Below are 25856 nucleotides of genomic sequence, written 5' to 3' on the forward strand. Positions count from 1 at the left end.
GCCGAAGCGCTTTGGACTCTGTGTTTTACCTTGGGGAATGGATTCTGTGTTTATAGTTTACAGCCTGTAGGAATTTTATTCAAGGTCAGTAGTACATTACCTATCTGGCTCATTGAGCTGCACTCTGTTAGATCCCCGTTTTTTTAATGCACACTGGTGATTGATTAAGCCGGTGTGTTTCTATGCCGGCATGGCCCTTGACTGATGCATATAAAGAGCAATATGTATGTATGGATAGCTCTTGTGCTGAATCTGCGATCGATGCATGGACTCTCCCAGCAATAATTACCTCATCCTGGAGAGAGAGAGCGCCTGAGAGGCAAGAAAGTGTGTGTGTGCATGTGTGTGTCTGTGTGCATGTGTGTGTGTGTGTGTGTGTGCTTGCGCGTGCGTTCCCTACCTCCTGGCTATCTTGTTTAGTTGTGGACCGTTGCAGAGTGTCAGAGTGTGTGAAACTCTTTTTCATCAGTCACCAATCAATGCAGAATGTGGAGAGGGAGAATGCGGAGGAGCGAGAAAGATAGATGCAGAAAGAGATGGAGAGTGCCGACTATAGACAGATGGAGCAAAAATGAGGATGTAATATCTGCTTCACTGTATGCCGGATCGAAAGAGGAAAAAGGGGATGACAAAGAGACTAAAGGTGCTATGTGTAGCATTTTTAAAGGTCAGTATATCACTGTCAAATTAATTGTGAAGTTACTGAAAATAAGTAAAACATTGTTCAAGATGATTGTGAGTGCTCATGCCGGTCATAAATAAGATTATATTCCCCATAAAACCTGTTGCTGTCAGTGTCTCCTGTTCCTACCTGACATCTTTGTCTTTAACAAAGAAGATAAACATGCTGGAAAGGATTTTTTTTTTTCATCGTCATTTAACTCCCTCCCAATTCGGCAAGACACTTCAGAAGCTCTGAAAGCTTCAGCTAGCTAGATTGCCATGGAAGAACAGCGCCCTCTTCTTGTTTCGTGCCATAAAGCAATCCCAACAGATTTTCCCAACAGCTCCGCCCAGTGGCACATGATGTGAAATGCAGTGCAGGGGCTGGTAGAGGCTGACAGTTTGTTTAAAGTCATGATCCTTATGTCTTAAAATTGATGCTAAAATGACAAGCCGACACATGGCACCTTTGAAGGAGGGATGGAGGCATGATGGGAGGATCGTCCCGCCATTTCAAACAACGTGCAACAGTTGTGAAGTTTCAAAATAGCTGCGCACAGAGCTTTGTTTTCTGTGAACAGTGGGAAATTTGATCAGATAATACTTCACTGAGCCACAGCCAAACATTTTTAATGCAGTTGTCACATTTGATGTAAATGTGGTCCCCCAAACCCCTTTTTTTTTCTTCATGCGACGGCTATGAAAACCCACGCTTGTCGGCCAAAGCGAAAGCTAGCCGTGTTTTCATCAGCTTGTTAACCTGATGACAACAGGGGTTATGTTTCTCAGTTCCAGGTAACCTGAACGCAACTCCATTTTTACCTTTAACGTCACAAACCCGGAAGTGGGAGCTTTTAAACCGCACGTGTGAACAGAGAGAAAGGGAGAGAGAAACCAAAGTCGAAGAGTTTTGTGTTCCTAATCAGTAAACAGAACTCCAGACAGCTGAGGCCGCCCAAGTGTCAGTACACACACACACACACACACACACACACACACGAGCACACACACACCTATGCAAGCAGAATGTGGCAGGTAAGGAAGTACAGGTCAGTGCTCGTACCCCCTTGTCAGCGGGCAGTTTAGAATTGACATCTGATTGCCATCTGGTGTGTTTCGGGGGGGGTGTGTGCATGTGTGTGTGTGTGTGTGTGTGTGTGTGTGTGTGTGCCTCCAGCTGTCATGCACTTGTCTTCTCTGCTCTGAACTCAGCTGACCTCCAGTCAAACAACACGCCACCTTAATAGCAGCACATGTTCTGCACATTGTCTTTTTCTCTGTTTCAAGATATATATTTTTTTCGAATGTCACCCACTCAAACTTATATATATATATATATATATTATATAAAATATACCGACTTCTTCTGTTTTGGGTGTGCAAATAATATGGGTTTGAGGCACGTTGAAGGTCATGAATTTAATGCAGCTGCGGAATCTGCAATCACTATGTATTTCTGGAGACGTGCGAATATTATTGATGGATTTTTTGAATTGAAATGGGTAGATCATGAATATATTTGTGCAGGAGTAGAAAAATACTTACGATTCAAAATTTGATGGTTGCGTATAGGCTCATAACCACTTACATTGGGCGACTAGTTGGTCAAATTATGGCTGGTCTGTTTTTTGTGAAAATAGAAGGGAATGATTTTTATAGCAAATGTGCCTGAAGTGAAAATAAACCTGGTGCTGCTCTATATGGGCAAATATAGAATCAGCTAATATCGTCTGCTTAGCTTCCTAGTACACCTATTAACTTATATATGTAACTGCTTGTGATGATTATGATTTGACTTCGTGCACACTATCACCCACCAAAAAAAAAAAAAAATCACATTTTTTTCGGTATTCCAGGAGAATACCACATGCATCTACTTAAAGTGCACATTTTTTGCACTGAAGGCTTTTTAAAAGTTGCAAAAATTGTGTAGGTCTCATAGCTACTAGTTTCACAAAGTGAGTAGGAACACAATCTGTCACTGTGTTGACTCGATAGAAGACATATTTTCCCCGTGTTTACTGAAAATTGTGCTAGCCAAGAGTAAACCTGCTTATATCTCCCAGATGGAATGAATTACATTTCAGTTTTAAAATGTATGAGTGTGCAGGATGTAAATCAAGTGTTAACAGCTTCAGCGACAAAATTGTCAGTTTACCTATCCAGAATGAGTAAAAGACAACTGGAGTTGCTGTTTATCTTGAAGAGAAAGTCCAGTTGCCTTTGGCGTAATTACACATGGATATGCTGTGGAAATATTATGACCTGGATGACCGAGATTCTTCACAGGCAGATGTCAGTGTTTGTACTTTGGATAATACTGGTGTACTATCACCTAGGACAGGGCTTCTCAACCTGATTGGTGTCAAGGATCCACAAATTGATGCGCATTAGGCCGTGAACCCATATTTGATAAGATGCAATAAGATAAGGGAACCCCATCTGATAAGATTTAGTTATTCCATAATAGTCTATACTGTAGATTGGCAGATTAACACTGAAGAGTGTGAAACCTATCAACAGTCAATCTTATGCATGCTTAACATCTTGTCAGTGAAGTAACAGTGACAATAACATATTCCTAATTTTTCTGGAGACCCTGTGGAACACCCTCAAGGACCCCTGGGGTGCTCCGGAGCCAAGGTTGAGAACCGCTGACTGACGATGCACAAGTGTAAGCATTCATCAACATAATGTATGCTACAGTGTTAGCATGGAGCAGCGGAGTCAACAGTCTACCAGGGGCACATGGATGGTTTTGGTTTCTGTGCCCTCATCTCTTAGTGCACAAGTTCACTCATGGGGCATTCTCCCCAAACAAACAAACAAAAAAAAAAAAACACACGGTGCATCCCTTTGACAGCGATCGTCTGTATAACCCACACTCAAAAACGGGTGATATATCCCGGGACAGCTAATGCTCTGTGTTTCCTAGACGTTTCACATTTTTAGATGAAGTGAATCTTGGGTCTTGGTGCTTATTCAGCAACATAGAAAGCACAAGTCAGCTCTCGCTTATCAATTTGCTTGTCAAATTCAGAAAAGGCAGAGCTGGGAGACTGCTGTAGGAGAAAATGATATGCAGGGAGTCTGCTCCCCCTTTCAAGTCAGCGGAGAGTAAGGGATGGTTAGCCTTAAAATAAAATACCGCTTCATTTAGGGATTTAGACTGATGGAAGGATCACTATTCGTCAACATGAGCAGCGCCCTTTTAGTCGGCGAGGGGAAACCTGCAGACTGAACCTTTCCAGTTATCAACATTCATCTCCTCTTCATTGCTCCTGTAACAGATGTGGTGAACCCACGCTATCTTCAGCGTGGCCTTTACTCTACATTTACCGTACAACCTTATTCCTACAATGTCCCCTCTGACCTTTATCGTCTTAATTCATAAAGCGTGCTTTCTGAAATTGAGTGGTATTCTGCCTCTATAGAATATAATGGAACTGGATGGGGGTAGATTTGCATAAAATTGCTGCTGTGACTAATGCCGGTGGTTTGGAAAGGACCGGAGTGGTCATTTGCGGCTCAGTGGGTCACTATTCCAAGCCCTGCGGCGTCTTGTGTCACAGACATTGTTTCTTAATGGTGGGTGTGTTTGTGCATGTGTGTGTGTGTGTGTGTGTGTGTACGAGTGCATGCATGTGTGTGTGTGTGTGTGTGTGTGTAAAAGCTGAAGCATTGCCTGTACAGTATGCCAGTCCACCTTCCTGTGAGCAATGCACCTGCTTACCTACATGCTTCAAGTCAAGACTGCATGCTTCCAGATTGCTTTGAGTCTGTGTGTGTGTGTGTGTGTGTGTGTGTGTGTGTGTGTGTCACCCTCTGTTTTTATATGTTGAGTGTATGTAAGTATATGTGTCTGTCTTTATTATTGCTATTATATCTCAAGTGTGTTTGTGTATGCACATTATATAGATAAATGTGAAACAGTGATTTCCTAATTTCAAAATAGAAGCCTCTGACATCTTTCCCTGATGGATTTAAACACTCATCAACTCTTGACTATTCAATTGCTATCACTTTGGCATGGCTGTTAGACCGAGGCAATAATGCCCAATTTGTTTTACAAAATGCAAAACTTCAAAAATGATTAAGATTTTTCCCATATTCACAATGGTGGCATTTTGCCTAATTGTTTCAAGCTGAAACTGCTAAATGTGCAAAAGTCCCAGATAAGGAAACATAAAAAAAAAAATCATGGCTGGCAAATGGAAATGGGAGAGAAAATGTGTATAAAAAAAGAAAAGAATTAAAAAAAAAAAAACACTTTGCCCACTCTCCAATATCTTCTGTTCTCATCTCTCTTTCTCTCCCTCTGTCATTAAAATTCGGCGAAGTAGGCCACTCATCCCAACATTATGGTTCACAGTACCGCCCCCGCAGTTAAATCTACGTGTGAAGTTGTGTGTGTGCGTGTGTGTGTGTGCGTGCATGTCCACACACACTCCTCACATGCTCAAAATGCAACAGGGGGAGTTTGTCACAGGCTTCTGTTGAGTGCTCTGCTGTTATTCTACTGTACAAATGCTGATTTCCCCGCACCCCCCTTTTTACGGTTTCTTCCATTTTCCCTGCTCATAGTGATCATTTCCAGTGTTACAGTAACAAGTTTCAGACATTTTATATAATTGATGCTACTATGTGCACTGATTCAAAGAGGTTTATTCATATCTTTTGGCCCTAAGAGGTTTATCCTCAGCTAATTCTTCATTTTCAACAAAGAAAACATGTTTTTTCACCTCTTTTTTGAAAAAAGTCCCTCTTTTCTTGCTCCTTTACTCTCTTAAATGATTCATGTGTGTAATTACAGTAAGATCCTACTGTAAACATGTGAAATGGACAGAGTGGTAATGTTTACCCAGTCTCCCTGCCAGGAGAACTGGAGCTTTTTCCAAAAGGAGGGTACAGAAACATTTAACATTGACAGACTTTCTTATCTTTTGAGAGCATCTTTTGAAGCTGTGTGTGTTCTTGATCATCCTGTTTTCCTCCATTTTCTCCTTCTTGGTCCCTATAGGTCCCCTTACAAAGAAACACACTGATGATTTAGGTGATAATGACCGCACGGACGACGAAGGTATTTTTTTCCCCGATGCCAAACTGATTTGCATGACAAGGGAAACAAAACCTACCCTTTCTCCTCCAATTTTTTTCTTCTTTGATTTTCTTACATTTCTTGTCCTTTTTTTGAGTGATGGACATTTTCTTTTTGCTCTTTACTCGTAAACTCTTTTTGGGCTGGATGTGTTTTGTCCTTTTCAGCTTGATGTCTAAAGAGTGTGTTTACATGTCTACCACCATTCTTTGATAATTACTGATCTAACTTAGGTTCTCTGCTTGACTTTGCTATTTTCTTTACTTTTTCTTTACTTTTCTATGTTGCATCCCACCAGCAGATCAAGTAACTATTAACCCTTTAGCCAACTCTTAACACATTTTTGCATGTTTTTTTCTTTTCCTTTTTATCTTCTCTTTTCCAAAATGAGATGATGTTGAAAAGATTGACCAAAAAAATGGCTAATTGGCTTCTTTTTCACTTCCACTAACTCTTAGACCTGTGTTAGTTTTGGGCATCAAACAATTAACCTTGGTATGTAACATGTACTCTATAAAACAATGTCAAAATAATAGATCAGTATCACTGTAAGCATTTTTTATTTGTTTGTTTCATTGTGGGTTCCTGTCTTTCCTGGCATGGTTTCATCACCAACGGGGCAAAGCTCCTGCTAATTTACCGCAAACCAACATGCCAAGCTGACATTTTGGTCAAGCAGCCACCGTGGCAGTTGGATCAATCAGGGGGTTTCATTGCTTGGCTGCCATAGTAGTTGTTTTCTTAGACACGTAAAACACAAATTGGCTCGTAGAAGTGACAAACCTACCAGGCAAAACCAAAATGTGCCAGCTTTTGGCTGCTGTGTTTGGAGTTGATTTCATGGAAATTACTAAGAGATAATTTGAGCCCTGCATTTTCAGTTAATTATTAATAATACCTAATATTATTACCTGATAGTAATAATACCTGATTGGGAGGTGTACCTCAAGTTGATTATTCTTAGAGGATTACTAAAGCTAAAGACTGTAGAGCTAATCAAATTTAATCCCAGTGATTGAGTGAAAGTTCAGTGGGTGGTTAGGGGAAAAAAAAGCCAGGTAAGGGAAACTAAGAGAAGCGGACGTTAATATTATAAAGCATTGTGCTTTTGCTACTAGTTGGGACAAATTCAGTCTAGTCGTACTAAATTCTAGGTTAAATCTTGGTCAAGTTGTAGGTCAAGTCAAATCTAAGGTAGCTAGTTAGCTGAACTGACCTTTAACCTTATCAAAGTAAGCCTCCTATCGTTCCAAATTCACAACGGCATGGTCATGAATGAATGGTCAAAATCTAAATATAAGATAAATATAAATAATAAATATAAGTCACTGGAATTCATTGTTTTTCAGGGCCTCCTTCTTTCCAGTCGCCTAAATTCTGAAAAGGTGTTTTTTTGGCATTCAGATTCAATTCAAGCAGTGTTGGATTAAGTGTCTGTAGAACTGTAACTGGAGCAGCAGGGCTTTCCTGCCATGCAGTACAATGCTCCCTGTATCCAATCAGTGAATAAATTCACAGTACAGTGACGGTAATCAGTCATAAAAGTTGTGTTCGTGGTGTTTAGAGGTGATTGGGTAGATGCTATGCCAGGAAAGGGATCCCACACCAGTCCAGCAAGGTGATTATGTGCAGTATGTATGTACTCATCTATTTTAATAATATTATTTTAACGTGTGTTCCTGGTTCAATTAAAATAACAAACTCAATTATTTGCCTAATCTAATCTATTAATGTGAATCAGCTAAATCAAATCAGACAAATATCTTTTCCACAGATAAACAAAAACTGCAACTAAACCCCATGATTCAAAGAAATAGCTTCTGCACAGCTTACCATACACACTTAAATGGGAAATAATGATACGTCTTCATCAATGAAGACAGTCCCACATGCTGTTGTAGCTTGTAAAGAGTCAGGCTTTCAATCCAAGATGAGTTTTGGTGTCTCGGCTGATAAAAACAGACGCTCAAAAGACCTGAAGGATCCCCGACCAAGCCGGCACCACTGAAACTTTGCCTCCTCTCCGCGAAAATTATGTGCCATTTCCAAGTTAAGCCATTGTTTTGAAAATCCATTAGTCCCAATAATATGAAAAGATGAACCTAGCTGAGCTGCCATAAACAAGCAGTCCTTTGAAAAGTCGCATTAGGAATAAAGTGTCCTTGATAAAAAAAAAAAACCCTGAGATAGAGCCGTATCCCCTTAAAGCCACGGCGTTGCAACTTTAATGACAGGCAGAAAGTCTTAATAAGGCACCTCTACTGTATAATGTGACGAAGTAAACAGCAATTACATCCAAATAAGACTCACAACCATCCGGATCCCTTTGATCTGCGCCATCATGCTGTTTTCCTGGGAGCTCACACACACACACACACACACAAAGACATGCACTGGTAAATATAAGCATCCATGCACGGAGATATTTTGACACATAGGCAGTAGGCATATGCACATGCATGCACACACACACACACACGCACACACACACACACACACACACACACACACACCCCAAAAAGATTAGAGAGAGTCACGCAGCTCACACAGATCAAGACAGTGAAATCCCAGCGAGCTTCAAGTATTATCTCAATAAAGGATGCAGGGCAGACTACTAATCCAGTTTAATATAGAAGAAAATATGCTTGAGAACACACACACACACACACACACACACACACACACATGCATGCACACTCTCGCTCTCTCTCTTACACACACACACACACTCCGTTGTCCTCCTGAGGCTTGATCGGCTTGTTCAGTCCCCAGCGGATCTTTATGCTCTTAACCCTTGACCTCCTGTCGCCTCCGAGATGCGAACCCAATGAGGACAATCCCTCCCCCCCCGCCCAGGAAATCTTGGATTTTACAATCTCTTTATACTCCGCAAATCTGGTGTTTGTAATCCTTTTTGTGCTGGGAATAGAGATGTAAACAGGACAGTCCCTGAGAGCTGGGGATTTGTTCGAAGCCGAGGGTTTTTTTGGACGGCGAGTCGACTGCGGAGGATATCGCTGGAGTGGGTGAGTCGATGTGGGCACGCAGCAGCAGAGATGTCATGAGCCGCGGTGGCTCCGAGGCTCTCGAGGGGCCCCCGGCACCCTACATAAAGTATTACACAGCGATACCTATGTGATATTAATCTTCCTGTGGATATGTAGAGGGTACAAGGATGTACGTTTTGCTGACAGTGCGAGGACAATCCTGGAGCCGAGGAACGGATCATAAAAGATCAGCTGAGGAAAATGCTGCCCTCCTCATCCGGAGAATCCACCGCTTCCCCCTGTCGACGTGTCTTAGTCACAGGACTGTTTTTCTTGAGGCTGCCCTCATTCTGCTTGACATCACACACACCAAGAGCAGCTGAACACCAGCGCAGCGCGGGTTACGTGCTTCCTGGCCGTAAGCGTCGCCGCAAATGAGAATACATGAGTGAAAAGCGACACAAAACCAGCATTTTTTTTTGTTTTCTTACAGTGTGCGAGGCCAGCGACGCAAACATTATGTCCTGAGCAAAGGATTGAGCACACACACACACGTAAACTGAAACACAAAAATCTGCATCTTCATATTCATATTGTTTTTGTTTTTTTTCCATTAAACAAGTGTAAAATATCTACCAATGCGATTTAACCCACTTGTAATCATTTTGTTTCCAGAATTTTATTGAATCAAGTGGCATTTTCATGATACTTGTGGGCCGCCTTGTTTCAACATATTTGTATTTGCTCCCAGAAAAATCCTTAAAAGACAGTAGGATTATGTCATCCCATTAGCAATTTTTCACCACTTTAAAAAAAAAAAAAAAAAATTTACAAGGCTGAATATGAGATGAAATGATTTGTTACGACTGAGGTTTTTTTTTTTTAAGTGATAATAAATGAATAAATAAATAAAATAAAGGAAGGAAAAAATAACTAAATCAAACAATCTAATGTTAAAAAATAACAAATCTTACCTTATGTGAAACCAGGGAACAATAAATCAATCTTAGCTAGCCAAATGTTTAAGCAATGTGAGTTGTAGATAAATATGAAATGGAACAATAAATGTTTGAGCGCACCTTGTCTAAATCGTCACAGGTGTTCGGGACATGTTAGTTTACACAGGACCAAATGGAAATCCTGCAGTCTGCTGCTGACATTAGCTGATGGAGCTGGTTTGTCTTCTTGGTAGCAGAATGACAGTGTACTACCAAGAGGGAAGTCCTAGTCAAATACATATGCTATGATTACATTTAGTGCAGTAACAGTGGTTGTGATCAGGCTTCCCATTTGTTCAGCCAATCCTGAACCAAATCAAATAATTCATTTTGACATCAGCTCCTGAAAACATACTAGCGACAGTATGATGCTTAATATAATACAGTGGATTTAAGGATACATTAAATCTGCAGGTCATTACATATTTGTAGTTCATGCATTTGATTATGATTAAAGCAGGTGATAGTTGGCCAATGAGTTGCCTTATAGTCAAGTCATTTTATGAAAAAACCTAGGACAAATTTCAAGAGAAAAAAAAAACTCAACTGATTTTGTATCCTCAGTTTGTCCTGAGTGAGGGAAAAAAAGTCCCAAGAAATCCCATTGGTGGAAAGTTTTGAAAATCACCTATTTATGACCACATTATTCTGTTTACACATGTATATCACACATTATCTGATTGACCTTTTAATTCAAGGTTACTATATATATAGTAACCTTTTAATTCACTGTTTAAATATCATTTTAATATGGCATTTATTCCTTATATTCCTTATTAGTGCATATTAAATCAGATAATGTGTGATATGCATGTGTAAACAGAATAATTCAAAGAACTTGTAACTGACTTTTTTTCTTGTCCTTGTGTGTGTAATCAACTTGTGAATTTTTATAGTGATATCTGAAAGTAAAATTTTGAACCCCTTTCCCCTGTGTGTTAAAAACAGTGTTTTTGGTAATATGTGGTCATAAAGAGGTGATTTTCAGAACTTTCCACCAATGGGATTCCTTGGGACTTTTTTCCCCCTCACTCAGGACAAACTGAGGATACAAAATCAGTTGAGTTTGCTTCTCCTGCAATTTGCCCTAGGTTGACCCCAATTTTGGCCTAAAATTACTGGACTATTAGCACCGGTGTATTGATTGCAAAGGAACCAACTTTCAGGAATCATTTTACCTACCTGTGGGTCTTATTTTGTTTGTGGCTTTCTCCTCCATTTCCCCATGGTTGCACTCCCTGCAGCAAAAAAATTGGAGGCCGGAAAAAAACACACACAACCATGCACGCACACACACAAACAGACACACACCTCTGCTCCTTGCATCTGCTGTTGGTTGGATAAATCCTCTACACCGACAGAGAAAGAGGATACAGAAGTTGTAGCAACAGCCCGGGGGCCTCTCTCAGGGTTTGCTGGGGGAAATCTAAAGCACCTGAATCTCTTTGATCATACCCTCACCCTTGAAGGAATGATCCACTCCGCGCTCACATGGCACCTATCAGATGGCGAGAGACTGGCTCGCACGCGCCTCTACCTCCTGGAAGAGCGAATGGCCGCAGCACCTACAGGTTTTCATCACATTTTGCCTCGACTTGAAGCCGACAACCTTTCATCTCAGTCCTCGCTGCGAAAACTCTGGAGGACGGTGGGATGTTGCTGCTTGTATCAAAACACCACTCCTGAAAACTGGCCTCAACTCAAATTACCCTCAGCCAGGGGAAAATGGCCTTTACTGGGCATCCAAATAACCATGTAAACACTGGATGTTCCAGTAATCTCCCCCTGTGCAGCATCGCCTCACCTCAAGCAGGACGACGGAGCAGAAAACAGCAGGATTCACTTCACAAAGCAGGACATCACTTCAATGAATCACAGATTTCTCGATTTAAAAAAAAGGGGGGGAAGCAGCTTTAGAGAATCCAGATATTTTTTTTTTTTTTTTTTGCCTCTTCAGTGTGGCCAGACGCTGAAGCTTGCCAGGAAGCTGCACGGGGACCTGGATTGCACAAACTTAAAATCCTAAAGGTGCGGTTTTAGATTTTCAGCGAGTTAATCAGCGAAATCCATCAAATGCTCCGGCTTTATCCAAACAGCTCCATCCTAACCTCACCTCATTAACGCTGACCTTCAAGTAAAGAAGAATGGAGGAAGCTCGAACGGCTGCATCGGATGTGCTGCACTGCAGGAGTGAAATAATAATTCATGTATTCATGTAAAACCGGAGCACACACACACACATACACACACACCTTACTTCCTGCAGGGAGGATACAACAAAAATACAAGAAAGCTTCCCTACTGGGTCGAAAAATGCATACATGAAGGCTCACAAAGGTGCGTCATCATCATCATCATCACTGTCATAATCATCGTCGTCCTCATCTTCATCATTATCATTGTGCCACACAATCAGAAATCAATGAAATGGGACTATCGACTCGGCTCCCTCAATCCAAGACCTTGATTGAGAATCCTGAGCTCCTGCTGGTCTTTTTGTGGATGAAACTTTAAGGAACGATGGATTTTGACTTTGGGCTTTGGTAATTTGGATATAAACCTGATTGGACCGCCACAGCGCCACCACCAGGTCAAAAAGTCCTCATGTTTACAGAGCAACATCTCAGACAGCAAGCATCACACATGCAAAAAGGAAACGATGAAGGGAAACGTCACGGTCAGTGTTTCCTTGTTGTGGTCGCTGCCATCATCATCATCATCATCATCATCCTCATGTGCATCGTCTTTGACATTCGAATTCTTCCCCTCTTCATCGTGATTGAAATCATCATCCTTCTCAAAGGCCTAATAAGAATTGCTAAGGGTTCAATACAGGTGAGGACCCTCCACTGACATAAAGAAGCACTAATCTAATCTAATCCACCGAACGATGTGCTAATTCCGTCTTTTTTGTTAGGTGACCCTCGTGGTGCACCTTTAACACCATCATCATCATCATCATCATCATCATCATTAAGACTGTCATGATCGCCGCCATCCTCGTTGTTATCACCGACATCATTACTGCTGTCATGGCTGTCACCGCCATCATCATCATTATCATCATCACACTCATCATCATTATTACTACTACCCCCATCTTTGTCATCACCATAATCATCATCAGCGTCGTCATGGTCGGCACCCTCATCGTCTTCGGCATCTTCATCAACGTCATTATCATAATCATCACCATTATTGTCATTAAGTCAGAACCATCATCATCATCACCATCATCATCATCATGAGTCATTTCTGCGGTTTGCTGCGTGTTCCTTGTCTCCTCGTGTCCAATCATATACATGTGACACACACACACACACACACACACACACACACACACACACACATGCATGCAGGCTCGCCACATTTCCCTGACCTTTTTTGTCAGGAGTTTCTGGAAGCCTTCCAGAGGAGAGTTATGACGTGCCGCTACACTGTGGCTGCTGCCTGCTGCGACGGAGCGAACAGAAAGAGCAACTGGGAGCGAAAAACACAACAAAGGACAGGGAATGACATAAGTGATGTAATGAGCGCCGCACACGCTGAGACAGACGAAAGGACAAACAGCATGCTCGCACACACACACACACACACACGCACGCACACACACACAAAGAGACACTTTACCCTGCAGATGCGTCTCATTTTACTCTCTAGCTAGAACTTTACAGACAGAAAAAAAAGAAAAATCGCATTAGAAGGGGTAGTCTAGTTCGGCGTCATTCTTTTCTGAGATGTAAATCATTGTTTTTCTGCAGGTGACACATTCATAGAAACCACCGGCAATATTTAGCTCTCCCTGTCACTTCATAACTTCCTATTTGCTCAGTTGTCCCTGCATAATCTCCCTATTTCTGTATTCCAGCTTGATTTACTCTCACACAGAAAAGTGGAGGGGAAACTCACTTTCTTATTCGCCTTAACGGAGTTTACCCAACTATTTAACCTGGTATTGAAATGTTATGACATAAACTCCCAGTATACATCATAGAAAGTAGCATCAAGCTAACGTAAGTCACTGAGGATTGGGTCACTTAAAGGGAAAAAGCAAAAATTTAAATATTTTTTTCTATATGGGTTGCTTTTTTCCTCGGGATCCGTAACTAGAGGTCATAGGTCCCTTTTTATATCACATCACAGCTCACATGCACATATAGAGTAGAACACACACACACACACACACACACACACACACACTAGCACATTTGCATGCAGTCCTAGCAAGCTGTGAAGTCATTTGCATTTTTGGTGCTCTGCACACAGAACAACTCTCTCTCTCACACATGCACACACACAAACACACACACACACACACACACACATACACAATTTTTCTGTGTCTCATACTCTCCCTGAGATTGGAAATCTTTTTTGTTTTGTTTTGTTTTGTTTTGTCTGTGAGGTGGCGCTTCTCTGTTTCCGCGCTTGGTTAATTTTTAATTCCCCACAGACTCAGTGATCTCTCTCTGGACCCGAGCCCCTCAGTGGTAAAAACATCAGTGGGATAAACGATGCGCGCGGCTGCATGTACTGATGGAGATAGTTAGGAACCAAGATGAAAAGCCTCATCGCTGGGATACAGAAGATGAAAGTGAAACCTTGTTTTGAACGTACAGCGCAGCACGTTTGTCAGATCTCTCCAACTCTTCTCATCCCTCTCACTCGCAGCCCGGCCTCGGTATTAGAAATACATCGAGGGCTAAAGCTTTACAATACGGCTTCCTTTCTTCTGCTGTAATCAGCCGGAAACAAAAGATGACACATTTGAACAAAGCTGGTTCTGCTGCCACCAGCAGGCCTCCCACCGTCCTGACCTTGACGTCATATTTACGGTTCAAAACGGTGGTTCTTCTCACACCATGAGGAAAATACATCCTTTCTTAATACAATTACATCTACTGCTTCTTCATAGCATTTCTCATTTCTGTATGACAGCTGCATAAAATGTGACAGAAATGTTATAAGCCCCTTGAGCTCCACACGGTCCCCGCAGTAGGTTTGTCATTACAAATGCATGACTGCTTTGTTCAAACCTGCAGAATTTTATTTTGAATTCCCACTGATATCCCAGGGTTTCCAAATATACCAAATATGTCCTGCAGAAATGATGCATAAGACATCTGATTGATGTAATGCTGCAGCCGTAAAGCAATGGCATCTTGAATCTTAAAGCAATAAATAAATAAAAATCCACGTTTTAAGTTACTTAGGGGGAAATTTTAAAGGAAGTCATAGTTCAAGGTCTTAACATGCACTGTTTTTGTCCAAAAAAAAAAAAAAAAAGACTCTCATACCTCATATTTTATTTAGGTACTGCCTAATTAAACTATAATTATGGAAATCACTGAGCTGTAATTTAAAGGCCGAGCCAACACAGGCCCTGAATGTATCACGGACATTAACTGAAATCCATCTTTAAAAAGGCAGGCGCCCCAATCAGCTGTCAGTTCAGTTTAATTTCCGATGGTCAAAGTGCCAATAATATCTCGTGTGCCGGTTTCAAAATCAAGGCGGCGTTGTCTGACAGCTAAACAAATGTGAAATGTTAACCCGAAATCAAATTAAAAGTTTCAATGGGGTGATGTGTCTCCATAAAAACGTCAAACTTAATATGCCACTTTTTATTAGATTTTCCACCAAATTAATCAAACAACTCTTTTACCTCAACTTGGCTTGACAGTTTGGATTGCCACACTCGAATGTTGACAGTCCGTCGACTGGAAAGAAAATTAAAACTCGCACCATTAAATATCCTATTTTATTAATATGTACATGAAATTAAAAAAATACTGTATATTAAAGGGGGGAAAAAAATGAAATAACTGCATTGCCCAGTCACCAGGAACATGTCATGGGCTTCACGTGAGAAAATGAACAGTTTGACGCTTCAAACTAACACGGTCCCCGAACCAAAGAGCCAATGTGCCAAGATTACTTACAAAACTATTAAAGAGGAGGCCAAAGCCCCCCTAAAGTATTGAAATTGCATCTCTGGCTGTCACCTTCAATCTGTCGTCTAATCAGTTGCTCTCCCCTCTCCACCTCCTCCTCCTCCTCCTCTTCCTCCCCTCCTTCCTCCAGACATCAGGGAGAGTGGCAGCCCCAAGCCGGTGATGGTTTTCATCCACGGGGGCTCCTACATGGAAGGAACTGGGAATATGTTTGACGGCAGCATCCTGGCCAGCTATGGGAATGTCATCGTGATAACCGTCAACTACCGGCTGGGCGTCCTAGGTAAGGCCGCGCTTGACACGCCGAGTCCGGCCTCGGTTTGACTCGTGTCCTATCCTGTCTTCCTGTCTTCCTCTCTTTCCTCCCTCCTGTCTGCCTCTGTCTGCTGTCCTTTCGGTCTTTCCTCGCTCTGCTGTTGGTGACATCCGAGATACTTGAGCCCCTGAATGCAGAAACATCTTCTTTTGCCTTTCCTGACTTCTCTCCTTCTCCCATTCTTTCTTTCTTTCTCTCTTTAAAAATCTCTGCCTCTCTGAACTTTCCCGTCTTATTTCCCCCAACCTTCTATTTGTTCTGTTTGATTGCTGGTAGTCAAAATTTTAAGGCTCAAACTGGGTATACAAGTTTCTCCGATCGCTTTTTCGTTTGTATTTTCGGCTTTCCTTCAGTTTTCCGCCCTGGTTCCTGTGAGACAGACAGGGTTTTAGAATTTAGTTTTGAACCCTTAGCTCCTTGATTGGTTTTGCTGTTCTTTGCTGTTGCTGATCACTGGGATCTGCTATCTCAAAACTGGCATCTGCTGTCAGTTTTCTCCCTTCTCTTTCCCTTTCTCGCCTGTCCTCAGTCTCCTCTCCTTTCTCTGCTTTGTCTGCGCCTCTGCTTTGTTGGGTCACATCTGAGAGATTTCAGATCCTAGTTTGGGAGCCTGACCCTTCATCATGAAGCTGTGGTTATGTTTCCACCTCCTATTTTCTGGTACAGGTAATTTAAAAATGGTCAAAGATGAGCTGTGCCTTTGAAAAGAAGGTCCAATTTTCGGCTTTTTCAACTTGCAGACATCTGCAGGGCGACAACATATCTGGTGTTATCTCCCGACACAATGTGAGGTGGCATCAGTGCACGATGTGATGGTGGTACCAGCTCAGGAGGAGGCCAAGTCTGACATTAACTCAAACGAGCATGAAACGTCCTTGATATCGTATCGTCACACTGCCGTAATTTGTGCTGAAAGAGCTTGGTTTTGTGTTTTGAACTGATACTGGAAGGACGTTCATGTTGTGATTTCCCCAAAATGATGCAGGTAGCAGCTGCGGATGTCGTCTCGACTTCCATTTCGGTGCTGTAATTCCACAGATTCTCGGGTGTTAGTGCAGGCCGTCCTGTCAGCATCTGTTCACCGTCTCAGCGTTTGTCGGGACGCGATGTCTTGTTCCCGTTCTGACAGCGTGTATGTGCTGAAAATGACACATCCTTGGTAGAACTCAGCAGAACACGCCGGGATTTCAACCAGCCTCTCTGTTTTCACACATCTCCCCTCCCCATCTCCTTCCTCCTTCAATCTGCTGGCCTTTAATCAATCCTTGACCATCTCCTTTCTCATCTTCAGTCCCTGCTTCTTTTTTTTTTTTCCCTTTCCTATCTGTTTTCTTCCCCCTCTCTATCTTATCTGTGTTCATCTCTTTAATTCCTAATTCCTTTCTTTCCTCGTCTCTATATGAATGTCACTGCCGCACCCGGGGGGCAGGTACATACGGTGACACATGACGCAAAGCGAAGCCGCGCGGACTCCATTTTAGATGAGATTTCGCCGATGCTGGTTTGAATGGAGCCGATTCCATCGCCGCGGTGTTTGCTTTGCCGGGTTTTTGCTCCGTTTTTCCATTAAAATGCAAGAACTTAAAGATACAGGGCAATATCCGCCTTTCATTCAAAGAAAATGCTGGTTGGGTGCATGTGTGATTATGTGTGTGTGTGTATGTGTGTATGTGTGTGTGCGCGTGTGTGCTTGTATATGTTGGTTCATGCCAGAGGAGAAGCATAAACGCTTGAGGGCGACTCTTTGAGATGTCAATGGCAGAAATAGAACGTAAATTTAAACGTTCCAGTGCTCAGCAGGGGATGCACATTGTACTTTGTGCATGCGCGCGTGTGTGTGTATGTGTGTATGTGTGTGTGTGTGTGTGTGTGTGTGTGTGTGTGTGTCTGTTTCCTCCGCTCATCAGCTATTCAGGCCCTGATGTCTTTTTCATGAGCTATATTTGCTTTCACAAATTGTAAATACTGAGCGTCAGTGTAAAGCCCATTGTTTTGCGGTGAAACACACTGACGTTAAGTCTCCTGATAGTGAGAGATCAAGTGGCAGAAAAAAATGAAAATGAGCAGAAATTTGCCAAGCGTGGCTGATTTTGAAGCCAACGTGGTTCACATCGCATGGAGGCATGAGCGAGGCTGCATGGACGGCTCCGCTCTGCAGCCCTTATCTCCTAACCAAACGAGGATTTGACACAAAGTATTGCTATTAATAACATTTTACACAGTGTTACCGTGGGTTTAAACACTAGTGAGGCCAGACGTTAAACTTTATCACACCAGCCTTTGGAAGAAATGATATCAAATGGTGTAAAACATAACTTTTGGAATTAAAAAAAAAAAACACAAATCAGTGTCAGCATCTTTATGTATGAATATGCAGGGTGAAATAGTATAAATACCCATTACTTGCATGCATTGCATATTAAAGGCACATTGTGAGAAGCAAAAAAAAAAAAGGCAAAATATTTTCCTTCTTTCTTTTTCCTGTCTTTCTCTGTGCATGCATGGATGTGTGTGTTCCCGAGGTGAGAGGCTGCCTGTCTGCAGCTCCAACATGCTGCAGGTTGCTCAGTGTGGTTAACATGAAGCACTGCTGTTTGCTCTGAGATTAGACTGTGTGTTTGTGTTTACCCCTCTGGCGACTGGCAAAAGTATCAGGCTTTACCTTGCTGAACATGTGATAGTGTGTGTGTGTGTGTGTGAGAGAGAGAGAGAGAGAGAGAGAGAGAGAGAGAGAGTGAGAGTTAAAGTGTGTCTATGTATTTACAGTGTTCTGGGACTCCTAACCCAGCCCGGCCGTATAACATTGCCTAGTCAACCTGACTTGCTTGTTGTGTCTTCTTTCATTTCAAAAACTCATTCAAGTGACCTCTTGCCCCTTGTTTTCTTACAAAAAATGTCATTATCCAATTCTATCATGTTAATCGTAGACTGACTCCCTTGCTTATGTGGCTATTTTTCAGCATAGTTTTTCTTATCATCTCCGTTAAACTCCATTTGATCCCCAGACTTGGCCATCATTATGTCATCCAGCCAGCTAGTTAAAGCCAGCATACGTTCCCTCACCCAGTCAGCCATTGCAGCACCTGTTAGCTGGGTAATGCTCTGCTGACACACCCACCCATTCTCACATCGCTGATCCCATCCTATCGCCTCAGTGTGTGTGTGTGTGTGTGTGTGTGTGTGTGGCAAGCCATTAGTTGCTTTAAATACGCAGAGCTGCTGACGCGAGGCTGTATTTATTGGTTAAGGGCCTTGGCTACAATGGATTTGGCCACAGGGCACGTATATAGTATCCTACTGTCAGCGCGCGCCTGTGTGTGTGTGTGAGTGTGTGTGTGTCCGTGTCCCTGTGTGTATTGTATTAAACAGTTTCTGCTGTGGAGAAGGGGCGTTAATGGAACACATGCTATAGTGCTGTCAAAGTGTCATTATCAGGGTTCAGTATTTATGGAGCGAGTCATGCTCATCATCTCAACCCCTCTCTCTGCTTTATAACAGGCGGCTGTGCTGTAAAGCTGCCACTGTTTCACCGCACACTTGAACTACTCAGACAAAAAAACAGCAGGATACCGGCCAGAGATCATCCCAATCCCTCCTCAGGCATGAGAAACGCTGCTGTTCTCCGATATGACGGAGGGGGGGAGGCACATCATTTACCTAAAGTTTAGTGATTCTTAAATAAATGTTTGCGGCAGAAAAAGAAGAGCCGGGGTGGTTTGGCATGAGCAGAGAGAGCCGCCATGACTGAACAGACACAAACTCTAATTATCTAATTTTCCATGCCAGAATATTAAAAAAAATATATATATAGTAACATTACTTCTTCTTGCTGTGTCTTGGTAATGTCATGATGTGCGCAAAAACATCAACAGGAACTTTCATCAAATATGAAAGCAAGAGGCTGTCAAGGCAAAGCAAGCCAAGGTAAGTTTATTTATATAGCACTTTATAATACACAGAGGTTATTCAAAGTGCTTTACAGGCAAAAGATAAAAGATAAATAAGTTGTTTTTTTTTTTGATGAGAGTTAAATATAAATACATATTGTCACATTTGTAGTGCTTCAGCCTGTAACACGGTAGAAAAATACAGACCACAACAGAGAAACACAACCGAATCTAAGATGACATTGTCCACCACTGTTGCACAAACCGAGCCAGGAAATGCCTCCGATCAATCACACCTCTCCAATGCAACCCAGTCGCTTTGTTGCTCCTCTAAACAACAGACTGTGCCTTTAAGGCCAGCCTCTTGGTGTGTGAGTTTGTTTCGGTCCGGCCAAAACCTTTAATCACACTGATTGATGAGGTGCATTTCCCTGACTCAAACCTTCTCCAAATACCCCTTCCATTCCAGCCATACATCAGCCATTCAGCCCATTCATCAAGCCTCTGATTGTTTTAAGATATACCTGGCCAGTAAAATATCCATTTCTCTGCACGGCACTTCCCTAACCCTGAATCACATTCGGCCGCCGTGATCACATCAAAAAAAAGTCCACGTGTAACAAATGACAACGCAGGAAAAACGGCGACGGGCGTGTTGCAAAAAGATGCAAATGTGTGTTGGGTTGCACACACACACACACACATACTCACAACAGAGAGAGAGAGAAAGAGGGAAGAATTAATGGTTGGATAAAGCTGCAGTTTCTTTGGATACATATTTATTGTGGAATTGATCAATACTATGCCGGTTGTCTATGGAAAGCCGTAAGCCTGAAAGGATTCTGAGGCAGCATTTTGATCAATTCCACACAAGTACACTTAGAAAAAAAGAGTGTTTTTTAAAAGGGCCTGTTGATTACAGTAGCAATTTAACAATTTGTGGAGCCATTGTGACTTCAAGAACCCTCTGATTTGTTAAAACTCAAAAAGGTAAATTAGAATGAAGGTTTCAAGCTTAAATGGGTCTTCATAGTACCATGAAAGCATTTTTTTTTTTTTTTTTTCATATGGTGCAAACCTAAAGGACCATTTCACAGCTCCTTACTCTTTCCTGATTGGCTTGAGGATGTGCGGTAAAACCTTACAATACACAACTCACTGTGTATTACATTGTGTACATTCATTGTGTACATTCATAAGTCAGCCATAAGTTTTGAACCAACCCATGTACAAACAAAATAAAACAGATCGTGGTAAACATAAAAACACTGCGTTTAGATCACGCAGCTCATTAACATTACCTTCAAGATGTGCAGCAAATGTAAATGAACGCAGTGCAATTAAAACGCCCTCCATATCACAGCAGGTGGTTCTTTGCCTCCATGTTATACATCAAAACCGTCCCTTTTTTCCCAATTTTGTCCCAATTAACAGCCGCATAGCATTACCACCAAAACTGAGCTAGCTGAGCCATTTTGGGGCATAGATAACGTACTGTATTTAATCAGTTTTGGTAAATCCATGATGTTTGCAGTGTAATGGCTCAAGCTGAATAACGTTAGCCAAATCAGCTCGTAGCATTTTTGTTTGCAAGGTTGTTCCAGATATTAGTCTAACCCTTATTAAAATACTGCAGACAGAAAAGAAAATTATTTTCAGAGTGTATTCCACCCTGAATTAATTAACTCTCCCCATTTTTTTTTTTTTTTTTTTTTTTTTTTTTTATTTTGGCAAGTGGCCATGGTTACAGCGGGATAAAATAAGCCGATGCAGGGTGTTAATGGACTTGATGCGCATTATTGCTTACATAGTTAAATTAAAAGTGTATGCAAGAATATTTTTATTATTCGTTATGTTGTGAGGTTCAGCTTTAGTTCCTTGTGATGTAAATGCTGTCCTGACAGGAATAAAACACTGGGTACTTGTAATCTTTTGGCATTAAAATAATCAAATTTAAACAACTACGTGCACACACACTCACACACACACACACACAGAGAGCTAGGTGCATGGGCTCCAGCTAGTGTGACTTTAATTGTATCCAAATTAGGACTGTATGTGTTTGCTTGAGGAGCGATTCCTCTCACACAGGCATTATCCCTGATGTTTACCCTTCCCAGATCTCTCTCTCTCTCTCTCTCTCTCTCTCTCTCTCTCTCTCTCTCCAAAAATAATTGGGCTTTCTCTTTCCCTCTAGTTTTGTTCTACTGGCTAAATGTTGAGGGCTATTATTTTCATGCTTATTAATTTCTTTCTCCTTGAAGCAAATACCCCCGATGATTCGGTTTCATTACTGTTTCTGTGCCCCCGCACCATGCCTCCACTGCTCTCCCTCCTCCTCCTCCTCGTCCTCGTCCTCCTCTCTCCTTGCATATAGCGTCATCTATAGTTATCTTTTAGCAAACCATGTAAATCATCTGACCCTTAAACAAACTGTTGATGGGGGCAGTGGTTCATCTGAGTCTTTATTAGTGGTTAATGATTACTCCCCCCCCTCCAAACATGAGGATGGAGGATAAAGGATCCTAACTACTCACACATGTGCATGCATGAACACATATTCATCCTCCCCTCGCCGAGACAGGCCTTGTTACGGCTGGATTAATCTTGACATCTTTTCTTTTTTTCTGCTTATATCAAGACTAATACCATTCTGGCCCTACGGAATGCTTCTCAGTTCTTTAAGCAGTTTCATCACTAAGCAAATGTAAGACCATAAAAATAGTTCACAAGTTTAAAAAAAATAATAATATAATGGACTAAATAATGTACATCTCATAAATACTGCATTTAGAATGAGTTATTTCAATCTTCATAGTGTTATGTATAGCATGTTCACTGTCCTCCAATGAGACCAGAAATGAGACCGTCACCAAGAACACTGTCAGACAGCGGGCCGCAACTCTGCTTTTTACTTTGTGTGACTTGTGTTGCTGTTGGACTGCACAAAACAGAAAGAGGGCGCTGTTTTGTCCAGAGAAAACACCCAAAACACCTAAAGTTGCAGAGTTTCTGACATTGGCAGATGGTGGATGGAGTGAAAAGACAAAGGAAAATTCACTTCCATTGTGTTCATCTTGTTTGTTGAAGAAGATAAAGGGTAGGAAGCAACTGGGTTTATCAGAAATGAAGCTCTTATTTTGACAGAGATTAGCAGCAACCACCAGTGGCATGAAACAGAGGCTACCACTGATTACATCAAATATCACACTTACTTTGACGATGGTTGGTTAATGCTTAAAAACGCTGCATGTAGCACCTTTCATTAATGAAATAGAAAGGAACAAAACATCAAGTGAGTGAAACATTTTCTGTTCAAAGAGCCCTTACGCATTCCCATACTTTTATATGCGCGTGGAATATATTTGCATCAATGGAAAGCGATAGGGATGCAGAACGTGCTCTGCGTGTGTGTACGGTGTTAGCGTGTGTGTGTGTGTGTTGAAGTGTGCGTCAGCAGGTGACCTTTGCCTTGCAGCTAGGATGTTCCCCTCCTGTAAATCAGCGGGAGGCGAGTCAAGCCCAAATATTTCCTCGGCTCTGTCTGGAGAGGAGCTTTGATCAGTGGACAGGCTCTGTCGGGTCAGACTCTAATGCGAGCCGTAATGTTTCCTACAGTCGGGATCCAGCCAGGAGAGCTGCACCAAAGTCCCACTGTGGCTGAAAATAAATAAGCACTGTCAAGCCAGCAGTATGTCCACCCATTAACACACAAAAAAAGCTCAATCCCAAGATGTAGAATTAGATTTAGAATGAGTTTTTTAGAGAGAGAGGGCCTCCAGTCGAACCAAAGCTCAGCATCACCCACACTTTGATTTATTGCTTATTTATTGTAAAATTGATCAATATTATGCTGTAATCTCACCACTTTGAATCTATTCGTCAGTTGTTCATGCATGACACTGAAATAATTTAACACAAACTAAAATATCTTTTCACATCAGGTCCTGAGGGCAACATCACCTCGGGATCTGAGGTTTAGTGAAGCTTCAGGGTCCAGAGCTTTAGAAACTTCTGGTCTATGGGGAAGGTTTTTAATTAAGCATTTTTGTCAGATTCTACACAAACGTGTAGCAATATTTTTTATTATAATGACCATCCTGGGTGTTGGTGGATATTTTTTATTTTTTAGAGTCCTGTGATGGTTGAAATGGTGTTGCAGAGGCTTTTCCATCCCGCTAAGACCACAATTCTAGATGAAACCACATATCTTTTTCATTTGGGGAAATGTTTTGGCATGAAAAATGTCAAAGATACTGAATATTGGCCCGAAAAAAAAAAAAAAAAATCAGCTGTGGTGTGTTAATTTATTTCATTTCATTTTTTGGTCCAGTGACCCTTAATTAATACTCCAAGCTACAATGTTCAGTATTGGTATTAGCGTTGAAAAAGTGTTGCTGGTGCACTCCCAGTTGGCAGCTTCAATCCTAAAACATTAGTTGTGAGTACAACGTCTATAATCCACAGTCGAAGCTGAAACCCTGACTCCATTTCCTCCACCCCTCGGGAAGCGTTTGGTGATTTTTTTGGCTCTGCTCTGGCGTTGCCCTGTGGTAATCTTCCGGCAGTTGTGACGTTTTCTCAACCTGCCATGCCTTGGCTTGTTTCTTGCCCCGCTCATTTGGCTTGGTGCTCTTGGCATGCCGGCTTGTTCAGAGAGTGGGCTGCTTACAGCAACAGCAACTCTTGGCACGGGGAGACTTGGCTTGGCGCGGCGCACGATGTAATCTCTGTGGTTTTGGTCTGACCTGGTGAGATGTTTTGGTGGACTGGCGACGGCGGGGCTGGCGTGCTGAGGTTTGCGGCGGCTCCGCTGAGGCGTCAGGGATTAGATTAATTTGGGCAGGGACGGGACAACAGGCGACCATCTGGGCGCGCTCGGTGGCGCCGGGTGGCTGTGGCCACAAGCAACCGTGTTCCCCGCCAAGCCGCCATCGTGCGCACACGTATGGACATTTTATACTTTATGTATTATGCATGAGCCAATAACCACCTACTGCCAGCCTCCTCTCACCAAACACTCACACATTTTTGGTTTCCAAGAAAGATAAATCCCTAAAATTAATCACTTTATTTCAGTGAATACACGTAAGACATACTTGCTCATCATCATGCATGTTCCAAACTAACAAATTACTCTGTATCACTGGCCTCCCAAACGATGAAATTAACTTACTACTAAAAATACTAATGTACTAACAAGAAAACAAACAACTCTTTACTAAACCTACTAATCTTAAACATACTAATGAAACTTAATTCTGAATGTGCTAACTGCATATTACACGCTCTCTGTAAGACTGTATTAAAAATACCTTTTAACACCCGTCTTCCTTAAACTCCCTCACCGAAAGGGTCTGAAAACTCATACTGCCTAATTTCTAGGAGCCATCTGAGGTATGCTAAAACAAAACTTATTGTATTGTCAAAATGAATATACTCTGCATATTGATATCAGTCTGTTAATAAGCTGTGATTGTTCCCATTTGGGATTGCTCAGTCATCGTAACCAGTATGAGCTCTCAGACTGAACCAGCCTGTTTCTCTTCTCTCGTTCCTCTTTTCCTTTTTTTTTCTTCTTTCCTTCCTTTGTGAGTGTTTCGTCTGTTTTCCTTCCTGGGCTGGAGTTTGAATGCTGTCAGATTTCGAGGACCGATACCAACGTGTTGCGACTGAAGCTGCTAATAGCTGATATTAAATCATTAAATCTGACAAGTTCCATGCCCAAAAATCCCCCGAAAATTCCACATCGCTCAGCGTTTCCTGCACGGTTTTATTCTTGTCATAGTGGGAGAAAGCCTCTGAAACAGCATTTGGTATTAGTTAATATGTTGTGTTAATTGCAAGATTAGCCTGCAGTTAATGGCAGGGTTTTCTGATATTGTCTGAGGAAGGTAGTGATACTCATTTTTTTCTGTTAAAGCTACTGATGGACTTTTTTTTTTTTGTCTTT

General features: G+C 41.9%; 1 protein-coding gene across 7 annotated transcripts in view; it reads left to right on the forward strand.

Moving 5' to 3' along the window:
• Positions 1-25856, forward strand: part of nlgn1 (neuroligin 1) — a 324543-nt gene that overhangs the window by 100904 nt on the left and 197783 nt on the right. For 3 of the 7 annotated variants that reach the window (XM_030049461.1, XM_030049464.1, XM_030049463.1), the window contains one exon: positions 15831-15983. In XM_030049461.1, the coding sequence (XP_029905321.1) occupies positions 15831-15983 (153 nt within the window). Of the gene's footprint in view, positions 1-5683; positions 5744-15830; positions 15984-25856 lie in introns of all 7 variants that reach the window. The other 4 variants (XM_030049458.1, XM_030049459.1, XM_030049460.1 and 1 more) reach the window with 3 other exon arrangements.

This window comes from Myripristis murdjan, chromosome 4 (genome assembly GCF_902150065.1).
Source record: "Myripristis murdjan chromosome 4, fMyrMur1.1, whole genome shotgun sequence".
Taxonomy (NCBI): Eukaryota; Metazoa; Chordata; class Actinopteri; order Holocentriformes; family Holocentridae; genus Myripristis; species Myripristis murdjan.